Here is an 11,843-nt window from a genome sequence, read left to right on the forward strand (position 1 = left end):
TGAACAGCCTTAGCAAAATGAAGGGCATCGCTGAAAGGGATATCAAAAAATATTTAGATACTAATCGGACGTACAATGTGTGAAATGTTGTTTGAAGACAAATTGCAATTAACACTTGAGACCTAACAGGATCGGATTAATCCAGTCTTTGGGGTATTCAATTGCAGACTTAAATCACAATGATATAATATCATTGAAATAACCTGTTGTTGTAATCTGTTTTGCTTGAAAATGGTTTTAAAAAATGCAGATGAAATCACAGTTTCCCAGTGGAGATACCACACAATAGTTTCTGGAACGGTGTCAGCTCCAAATCCAAGACAATTCTCCAATTCTGACAGATTGCCAGCAGCGGGTACAGAGAGGTTGTTTCACAAATAAGAAAATGCATCTCCCGAGGCAAATGGTCGCTAAAGTATACTATACTGTTGTTGGTATTCCTGGTAAGTCTTGTGTCAAATCAATGTGTATGAATCTTTCCGTTGGTTCATACTATTTCCACTTGACGACTGATAAGTATTTTCTTTTCTTTTTAGCAACGAAAATCCTGATGTCAGGTGACAGTGTCTTCACTGTAATGGTGATGTGGGTATATCTTTAAGGGAGTTAAAAGCAGCAGAAGTACTGGGCCCAGCACCAAGTGTACTCAAAAATTGTAACAACGTAACACTGGGTCAAACCACTTGGGTAGTTTGTTGCTTGGAGACAAAACCAAATTCGAATTCGGCCAATGAGTTTAAATTTTATCCGAGACATATGAAACTCCAATCAAGTTTGAGTTGAGTACATTGACAATCTTAAAAGTCAATGACACAATCCGATGCTGTAGAGAATAAGACCAGGCAACATTGAACAGTTGACAGGAGGTCTGCCAGTTCCAAGCATTTGTGAGACTGTTTGAAAAAATCTCTCTCTTAAAATTACCCTTTCGATCGGTAACCTATGACACAGAAATTCCGAACAAGGAGAAATGAAGACACAGGAAGATCCGAAATCAAGAACCTCCAGCTGCTTGAATTTGAAAGAAAAAATGTTGTTTTATAAATTTTAATTGGGAGTTTTATCGGACTAGCATTATAGAAGGGAAGATAAAAGATAGGTTAGAGAAAGAAATTGTAAAGAGTGTTCAGTTATTATTATCTGTTATTCTTGAAGAAGCAAAGTTTTAAATTTTGACTTCATACTGTTCTTGGCCACTCAATTTTTTTACAGATTACTGCACGGGATAAATCTTTTCTGTGTTGTTGGTTTTAAATGAAGCAGAGGGTTTACCTTGTGTCATAACATCACTTACTAAGTTTATAGTGAACAGTTTGTTAAGACTGATGTACATTTGTAAGGTATGATTTGTTTGGTTAGCATGCAACTCAGTACTTTTCGCTGTATCTCGTATGTGTGCCAATAATAAATCTCAACAAATCTTGATGGGTTGTTTCAGCCTCTTCCTACCCAGCGCAATGTAATTTGTTTCTGTCTTGACTCTATTTTTTTCAGTCCTTGTGCAGTCTCTTCTACATGCACCCTGTGTGCCTACACATGCCCTATAAAACCTCAATACTATGACATTTCCTAGTTCAAACCATCTCTTCTCCACAATACCAATCATTCCATGGCAAAAGTGAGGACTGCAGATGCCGGAAATCAGAGTCCAGATTAGAGTGGTGCTGGAAAAGCACAGCAGGTCAGGCAGCATCCGAGGAGCAGGGAAATTGACATTTCGGGCAAAAGCCCTTCATCAGAACTGAAGGCCATCAGAATGGTCTCTGAATACACTATTTCCCACTGAAGTGAAGACCTAACCAATCCCCATCGATAACCCTCTCCCTTGTTCTGGTTGAATTTGTTTTCCTTTATCTTGGTAGTGTGGATGAGCAGAGGAATCTTGGTGTCCATGTACACAGATCTCTGAAAGTTGCCACCCAGGTAAATAGTGTGGTGAAGAAGGCATATAGCGTACTGGCTTTTATTGGTAGAGGAATTGAATTCCGGAGCCCTGAGGTCATGTTGCAGTTGTATAAGACTCTGGTGCGGCCGCATCTGGAGTATTGTGTGCAGTTTTGGTCGCCATACTATAGGAAGGATGTGGAGACACTGGAACGGGTGCAGAGGAGGTTTACCAGGATGTTGCCTGGTATGGTAGGAAGATCGTATGAGAAAAGGCTGAGCCACTTGGGGCTGTTTTCATTGGAGAAAATAAGGTTTTGGGGTGACTTGATAGAGGTGTACAAGATGATTAGGGTTGACCATGAGAACCTTTTTCCACGTATGGAGTCAGCTATTATGAGGGGGCATAGCTTTAAATTAAGGGGTGAACATAGAACATAGAACATAGAACATAGAACATAGAACATAGAACATAGAACATAGAACATAGAACATAGAACATAGAACATAGAACATAGAACATAGAACATAGAACATAGAAGAATACAGCGCAGTACAGGCCCTTGGGCCCTCGATGTTGCGCCGATCCAAGCCCACCTAAACTACACTAACCCACTATCCTCCATATACCTATCCAATGCCCTCTTAAATGCCCATAAAGAGGGAGAGTCCACCACTGTTACTGGCAGGGCATTCCATGAACTAACGACTCGCTGAGTGAAGAACCTACCCCTAACTTCAGTCCTATATCTACCCCCCCTTAATTTAAAGCTATGCCCCCTTGTAATACCCGACTCAATACGCGGGAAAAGGTTCATACTGTCGACCCTATCTAACCCCCTAATCATCTTGTACACCTCAATCAAGTCACCCCTAAACCTTCTTTTCTCTAGTGAAAACAGCCCCAAGTGTCTCAGTCTTTCCTCATACGATTTTCCTTCCATACCAGGCAACATCCTGGTAAACCTCCTCTGCACCCGTTCCAATGCCTCCACATCCTTCCTATAGTATGGCGACCAAAACTGCACACAATATTCCAGATGCGGCCGTACCAGAGTCTTATACAACTGCATCATGACCTCAGGACTCCGGAACTCAATTCCTCTACCAATAAAAGCCAGTACGCCATATGCCTTCCTCACCGCACTATTTACCTGGGTGGCAACTTTCAGAGATCTGTGTACATGGACACCAAGATCCCTCTGCTCATCCACACTACCAAGTATCCGACCATTAGCCCAGTACCCCATCTTTTTGTTATTCTTCCCAAAGTGAATCACCTCGCACTTAGCTACATTGAATTCCATCTGCCACCTTTCTGCCCAGCTCTGCAGCTTCTCTATATCCTGCTGTAACCTGCCACATGCTTCCTCACTGTCAACAACTCCTCCGACTTTCGTGTCATCCGCAAACTTGCTCACCCAACCTTCTAACCCCTCTTCCAGGTCATTTATAAAAATGACAAACAGCAATGGTCCCAAAACAGATCCTTGCGGAACACCGCTAGTGACGGCACTCCATGAAGAAACTTTGCCATCAACTACTACCCTCTGTCTTCTTCCATCCAGCCAATTCCTAATCCAAACCTCCAACTCACCCTCAATGCCATATCTCCGTATTTTCTGCAGTAGCCTACCATGGGGAACCTTATCAAACGCCTTACTAAAATCCATATATACCACATCTACCGCTTTCCCCTCATCAACCTCCTTCGTCACCTTTTCAAAGAATTCAATAAGGTTTGTGAGGCACGACTTGCCCTTCACAAAACCATGCTGACTATCCTTGATCACATTATTCCTATCTAGATGTGCATAAATCCTATCCCTTACAATTCTCTCTAAGACTTTGCCCACAACAGAAGTGAGACTCACCGGCCTATAGTTACTAGGGCTATCCCTACTCCCCTTTTTGAACAAGGGAACCACATTTGCTATCCTCCAGTCTTCTGGGACTACTCCTGTAGACAAAGAGGACATAAAAATCAAGGCCAATGGCTCTGCAATCTCCTCCCTTGCTTCCCAGAGAATCCTAGGATAAATGCCATCAGGCCCAGGGGACTTATCTATTTTCACCTTTTCCAGGATTTCCAACACCTCTTCTCTACATACCTCAAAGCCATCCATTCTACTTATTTGTGCCTCAGTATTCTCATCGACAACAATGCCCTGTTCCTGAGTGAATACTGAAGAAAAGTATTCATTCAGTGGTAGGTATAGGACAGATGTTAGGGGTAGATTCTTTACTCAGCGAGTCGTGAGTTCATGGAATGCCCTGCCAGTAGCAGTGGTGGACTCTCCCTCTTTATGGGCATTTAAGCGGGCATTGGATAGGCATATGGAGGATAGTGGGCTAGTGTAAGTTAGGTGGGCTTGGATCGGCGCAACATCGAGGGCCAAAGGGCCTGTACTGCGCTATATTTTTCTATTTTCTATGTTCTATGCTGCGTCATGAAGTGTTTTGTTATTCAATCTCACCTGGTCTCCTCCTCCTCATGGGATGGTTGTGTAATGATAACGTTAATGAATTCACAATCAAAAGAATGAATTTCACCCCATCATGAAACATAGTGAATCTGGAATCAATTTTTAAAAATTGCGAAAGTAAATCTTGTCCAATGCTGACCTACAAAACATTGTTGACTTCTTTATCACATAACGCCCCGGACCTGATCAGGTGTACCCTAGAACTCTGTAGAAAGCTGGGGAAGTGATTACTAGGCCCATTGCTGAGATATTTGGATCATTGATAGTCACAGGTGAGGTGCCGGAAGACTGAAGGATGGCTAACGTGGTTCCACCAATTAAGAAAGGTGGTAATGAAAAGCGAGGGAACTATACACCAGTCAGCCTGATATCAGTGGTGGAGGGAATCCTGAGGGGCAGGATTTACAAGAATTTGGAAAGGCAAGGACTGATGAGAGAAAGTCAATATGTCTTTGTATGTGGGAAATTGTGTCTTCCTAACTTAATTAGATTTTTGAAGAAGTAACAAAAGAGGATTGATGAGGGCAGATTGGTGGACGTGACCTATATAGACTTCAGTAAGGCGTTTGACAAGGATCCCCATGGAAGACTGGTTAGTGAGATTCGATCTTATGGAATACAGAGAGAACTAGCCATTTGGATACAGAAATGCCTCAAAACTATAAGACAGAGGGTGGTGATGGAGGGTTGTTATTCAGACTGGAGGACTGTGACCAGCAGTGTGCCAGAAGGATTTGTGCTGGATCCACTACTTTTCGTACTTACATAAATAATTTGGATGTGTGCATAGGAGGTATACTTCGTATGTTTGAAGATGACACTAAAATTGGAGGAGTACTGGACAGGGACGTAGGTTACCTCAGAGTATAACGGGATTTGATCCAATGAGCCAATGTGCTGAGGAATGGCAGATGGAATTTAATATGGATAAATGCAAGGTGCTGCATTTTGGAAAGGCAAATCGGGGCAGGACTTATACACTTAATGGTATGGTCCTGGGGAGTGTTATTGAAAAAAAGAGACCATGGAGTGTAAGTTCATAGTTTCTTGAAAGTGGAGTCACAGGGAGATAGGATAGTGAAGAAGGCGTTTTGTATATATTCCCTTCCTGGTCAGAGCATTGAGTACAGGAATTAGGATGTCACATTGAGACTGTACAGGACTTTGGTTAGGCTACTCTTTGAATACTGCATTCATTTCTGGTCTCCCCATCTTTAGGAAAGATGTTATGAAACTTGAAAGGGTTCAGAAAAGATATATAAGGATGTTACCAGGGTTGGAGGATTTGAGCAACAGGGAGAGGCTGAACAGGCTGGGGCTGTTTTCCCTGGAGCATTGGAGGCTGAGGGGTGAACTTATAGAGGTTTACAAAATTATGAGGGGCATGGATAGGATAAATAGACAAGGTATTTTCCCTGGAGTGGGGGAGTCCAGAACTAGAGGGCGGAGGTTTAGGTTGCGAGAGGAAAGATATAAAAGGGACCTATGGGGAATTTTTTTCACACAGAGGGTGGTGCATGTGTGGAATGGGCTGCCAGAGGTCGTGGTGAAGGCTGTTACAATTACCAGATTTAAAAGACAACTGGATGGGTATATGAAGAGAATCGTAGAATCTCTACAGCGTGGAAACAGGCCATTTGACCCAACAAGTCTACACCGTCCCTCTGAAGAGTAACCCACCCAGACCCATCCCTCTACCCTATCACCCTACACTTATCTCTGACTAATGCACCTAACCTACACATCCCGAGACACTATGGACAATTTAGCACAGCCAATTCACCCGAACCTGCACATCTTTGGATTGTGGTTAGAAACCAGAGCACCCAAAGGAAACCGACACAGACACGGGGAAAATGTGTAAACTCCACACAGCGTTTGGAAGGGTTTAGAGGGATATGTGGCAAATGTTGCTAAATGGGACTAGATTATGATAGGATATCTGGTTGGCATGGACTCGGTGGACCGAAGGGTCTGTATCTGAGCTATATTACTGTGCGACTCTATGACTCTATCTGGTTCAGTAATACCCTTAAATAAGGGGATCTGTTGTCATTGCCGAAGCTGGCCTATAGGTGACCTCTCCAACAGCAATATGGTTTGCTCCCCTCTCGAAGGACAAACCAAGCCACTCAGCTCAAGGCAATTTACAGTTCAGTGATGAACGTTGACATTGCAAGTAATGCTCACATCCAGGCACCGCCAAAACAAAGCCTCTTTTCCTTTGTGCTTCCTGCTGTTCTCCAATTCTAGTCTTTAAACAAAATCTGAAATATCCTTTTGTCTTCAGATCTGATAAAAGCTCATCAATTTGAACGACAGGGCCTGTCCTTCAGGGGTTACTAATCCACTCACCCTCCTAATCCACTCACCCTCCCCCACACTGTACAATTCCAGAACACTGGATCCTGTCCTTCAGGGGGTTACTAGCCCGTCCTCCATCACCCTACTGTACAATTATCATTCTCTCGGTAACAGTGAGATGAGAGACAGGAGTTGTACCGAATTAGGTTTAATGGTGCTGTACCTAAAGCCACTGCCTGTGGCTGGTATTAAAGTTTGAGTCAGAAGACCCATGATTTTCATCTGCCTCACCTCACCCTTTAAATTCGAGAACACTGGAGCCTGTCCTTCAGGGGGTTCCTAACCCACCCCTCCCGCTCCCATTTTACAGTTCCAGAACACCGGAGACTGTCCTTCAGTGGTTACTAACCCACTCACCCTCACCCACACAGTACAATTCCAGAATACTGGAGCCTGTCCTTCATGGGGTTACTAACCCATTCCCCCATCCCCAACTGTACAATTCCAGAAAACTGGAGCCTCTCCTTCAGGGGTTACTAATGCACTCACCCTCCCCCACACTGTACAATTCCAGAACACTGGAGCCTCTCTTTCAGGGGGTTACTCACCCATCCCACATCCCAACTGTACAATTCCAGACTAACCCATCCCACATCCCCAACTGTACAATTCCAGAACACTGGGGCCTGTCCTTCAGGGGTTACTAATCCACTCACCCTCCCCCACACTGCACAATTCCAGAACACTGGAGCCTGTCCTTCAGGGGGTTACTAGCCCATCCCCCATTCCCCTACTGTACAATTATAGAATACTGGAGCCTGTCCTTCAGGGGGTTACTAGCCCATCCCCCATCCCCCTACTGTACTATTCCAGAACACTGGGGTCTGTCCTTCAGGAGTTACTAACCCACTCACCCTCCCCCACACTGTACAATTCCAGACGACTGGAGCCTCTCTTTCAGGGGGTTACTCACCCATCCCCACTCCCCCACACTGTACAACTCCAGAACACTGGATCCTCTCTGTCGGGGGTTACTAACCCACCCACACCCACCCTGCACCCCACCCCCACTGTTCAATTCCACAACACTGGATCCTGTCCTTCAGAGGATTACGAGCCCATCCTCGATAATGTTGCTGGGAACAGGAGCTGTCCACCTCCAACTTTAGGGTCTTGATGGGAGGCAAAGTTCTGCAGGTGTCCTCTCTACTGCCTGGTAGGCTTGTAATCGGGTCGCTCCTGCAGAGCCCCATCACATTTCTTTGTGTTACAACAAGATTGCACCTATTCACGCTGTATCTCACCTCAGATGCTGCCTGAGTAGTTGAGATCTCGCAGCATTGATTGTACTTACTTCAGCTTTCCCACAATTGCAATATTTTGCTTTTGCATCATGAAGAAATAGGGTGTAGGTTTTTACACAGATATATTTCTGTGAGAAAGAGCGAGGAGAGGCTTATGTTGGCCACACAAATGATATGGTTTGATGAATGTTTTTATTGCGTATGTTATATTTTCCATGAAATCTCATGTCATCCGTTTCATCAAATGTTTGCACAATCTCAAATGCTGGGTGGGGTCAGTCATAGAGTCATAGACCCTTCTGTCCAACTCAGCCATGTTGCCCAGATATCCTAAATTAATCTAGTCCCATTTGGCAGCACTTGGCCCATGTCCTTCTCAACCCTTCCCATTCCCATACCCGTCCAGATGCCTTTTAAATGTTTTAATTGTGCTAGATTCTACCACTTCCTCTGACAGCTCATTCCATGCATACACCACCCTCAACCTAAAAAACGGTGCCACTTAGGTCCCTTTTAAATCTAAATCCTTTCACCCTGAATCTGTGCCCTCTAGTTATGGGCTCCCCTCTCTTGGGGAAAATACCTAGAGCATGTATCCTATCTCTGGCCCTCTTGATTTTATAAACATCTATAAGCTCACCCCTCTGATGCTCCAGAGAAAACAGCCCCAACCTGTTCATCCTCTCCCTATACCTCAAACCCTCCAACCCTGGCAATGTCCTTGTAAATCTTTTCTGGGCCTTTGCAAATTTCACAATATCCTTCCTTTTGGAGGGAGACCAGATTTGTCCACAATATTCCAAAAGTAGGATAACCAATGTCCTGTGCAGTTGCTTCCTGCAGAATAACCTTTGTGCCGTGCACAGTGGGGCATGAGATTTGATTTAATGAAATAATAATGTCAGGTGCCCATTTTGGTTTTTTTTTAAATAATACAGCTCCTTCCTTAATTGGTTTCACATGGAAGAGCCAGATGATGCCCATACCAACCTGTTCACTAACCTGTAAGTAATGACAAGTGGGACGCAATTATACAGAACCATTACGGAATCACTGTGCCATAAATAAATCACTGCTCTCTCCATTTACTAACTACTTCAGGCAGTGTGTTTGCCTCTTTCGTCACACAGAAGATGAACAGATCATCGCTTTACCTGATAGAACTCATATACTATCCCATTCTTGCTGTGTTTGGAGTGCCTGGTAAGTCAATTCAAAAGGTGGTGTGTTCAACACATTGTGGGACAATTTCTACCCAATGCCTGGTAAAGGCAGTCATGCTCGTGTACTCAGTTTAGATCTTAATACTTGTCTGATCGATAAAGTTGGATGTTTCCAGGAGCCAGCTCAATACCAGATTGGTGCCCCTCACTAAACAAACAGGATATAATCACTTGTTTTGACTGTGAGAAATGTACAAACCATTTTCTGTTTGTTAACAACCAATTCCTGTTTACACTCATCAGCTTTGGTTATTTTCTCTCAGCCTTGATATTTTCTTTCCAGCTGCTTTCTTCTATCCTTCATCCTCAATGCTTTACTTGTCCATTTTCACTTTGTTGTATTTTTACCTGGAGCTCTTTAACCTTGATGTTCTCTTTGAACCTCTCTGTGCCACCTTGATTGCCTTCCTTTCGGATCTCTTTCAACCAGGCTACTGTATAACCTTTCCCTTCCACCTTCACTCATTCCATTTCTTCTCCATCTTTCTCAGAATCATTGAATTCATACAGCGTGAAAGCTCAAAGAATCCACACTGACCCCAAAGTGTCCACACTGTATCCCTACATTTCCCATAGCTCACCCACATAACCTGCATATCTCTGGACAGTATTGGCAAATTCTTATGGTCAATCTACCGATCCTGCACATCTTTGGCCTCTTTTAATCCTGTTCTTTTGCTCATTGATGGTATTTTCTCTGCAACACTTCTGTTATGTCGAACTTTTAATCCTTGTTGTTTTCTTCTCTCATGTTCCCACGTTGCCTTTTTGCTGGCTTCTCTTCTGGTGCAAATAATCCCTCATCTTGTCTCCCAATTTTTGCCTTTTCTTGAGGTTCCTCCCGGTTCCTTTTCTCCAGTGCTGGCTTTTCATGGACTGTCTCCAACTCCCCACCTGCACTCCCCAATCCCAATCCTTCATCGAATCTCAACACCCTAACCTAAACCGTTTGATAGATGATGAATTGTTGGCCGTCGAGATTGAGACAGGCATGTAAGGGCAAGTGCATCAAATGCCTGATGAACGGCCTCTGCCCGAAATGTCGAATCTCCTGTTCCTTGGATGCTGCCTGACGTGCTGTGTTTTTCCAGCGCTCAAAGGTAAGTGTGAGAAATGGATTCGAATAGTTTGGTGATTGGTTTTGATCTGACACAGTCGTGATGGGTCAAATTGCCTTTTTAATGTGTCATACACTCCACAACAGATCTCCATGGATTGTACTAAACATGTGAGAATACTTGGTATTTCGTCTATGCCTTGATGTAGTCATATAATTATCAAATTGTTATAACACAGAAGAAGGCCATTGGACCTTCTGGCCAAATCCAGCCCTTTGCAAGTAGCTTAACTCACTTCTCCATACCTTTCCACAACACTGTAAAACACAAGCCAAACCCAGTTGCTTATCTAATTCTTTTGAAGGTGTGGAAGGACGTTTTTTCAACCTACATTTCAGGCAACTCATCGTCTTTTACTGCTTTTATCTTTCTGTCACAGTGAACGTGGTAGCGATCCTGATCCTGTACCTTGGAAAGTGTGATCTCTCTAAATGCATCACATGCTATCTGATGGCCATGGCTACAGCAGATCTGATGGTGGTGGTCTGCAATGTCATATTGTATCGGATTGCTGGTCTTTATTGGTTAAAGTCTTTCCTGCTCTACACTCCTGTGTGCAAGTTCATTCTCTTCCTGGCTCCGACTGCTATAGACTGCTCTGTTTGGTTAACTGTCGCTTTTACATTCGATCGGTTTGTTGCAATTTGCTGTGAAAAGCTGAAATCAAAATATTGTAAGGGTAAAATTGCAGTTGCGGTTGTAGTGATTGTGAATGTACTGTTCTGTTTGAAGAATATTCCCTGGGCTTTTACATATATTCATTATTTCAAAATTAACAGTATTCCAATGGGTTGCCTTACATCATCAAGCTTTTATATGTTACCCACATGGATAGCATTTTCTTGGATTGAACAGCTGTTAACTCCATTACTTCCCTTCATTTTAATTTTATTGTTTAATGCTCTCACTGTCAGACGTATTTTAGTGGCTAGTCAGGTCCGGAAGAGCCTCAGGGACCACAGCAGTGGTGCAAATATTCAGGACCCTGAGATGAAGAGCCGAAAAAGATCCATCATCTTACTTTTTACCATATCCAGCAGTTTTATCCTGCTCTGGATGACAGCAGTCACATATTTTATATTCTATCGAATTACAGACATCTTTAAACGGAAATCTTCATTTAACCATTTCCAAAGTTTCCAAGAAGCAGGAAATATGCTTCACCTGCTGAGTTCTTGTACCAATACAGTCATTTACACAATGACCCAGAGGAAGTTCAGAAGTGAGCTGCTTAATGTCCTCAGCTATCCTTTCATTCTAATTTATAAATCAATTCATTCAAACAGGAGGTAAATCTGACCTCGCCAGTAGGAATTATAGCTGCAGATCACAATGGGACTTCAATATTCCAGAATGTCAGATCAATGGGAGGGGGGTACGAGATACGACACAAAAGTGGATATTGCCCGAATTTCAAATTGATTTACATGTTCTTTTTTGGTGCTGAATGAATCTGGTCTTGTGAAGCCATTGCCTTTAGGAAACTGCAGTGGGTATCAACACATCTCAGTCATTACACATTAA

At 43.3% G+C, this 11,843-nt stretch overlaps 1 protein-coding gene across 1 annotated transcript; it reads left to right on the forward strand.

Moving 5' to 3' along the window:
• The first annotated feature begins 9,111 nt into the window (after positions 1-9,111).
• LOC148136431 (putative G protein-coupled receptor 139) lies at positions 9,112-11,612 on the forward strand. Its single transcript, XM_087983192.1, has 2 exons — positions 9,112-9,181; positions 10,699-11,612. The coding sequence occupies exons 1-2, from the start codon at positions 9,112-9,114 to the stop codon at positions 11,610-11,612; spliced, it is 984 nt and encodes a 327-aa protein (XP_087839318.1).
• Positions 11,613-11,843: the final 231 nt, after the last annotated feature.

Source organism: Chiloscyllium plagiosum, unplaced genomic scaffold (assembly GCF_037043375.1).
Source record: "Chiloscyllium plagiosum isolate Xiang-an unplaced genomic scaffold, Cpla_swu_hap1 HiC_scaffold_45, whole genome shotgun sequence".
NCBI lineage: Eukaryota > Metazoa > Chordata > Chondrichthyes > Orectolobiformes > Hemiscylliidae > Chiloscyllium > Chiloscyllium plagiosum.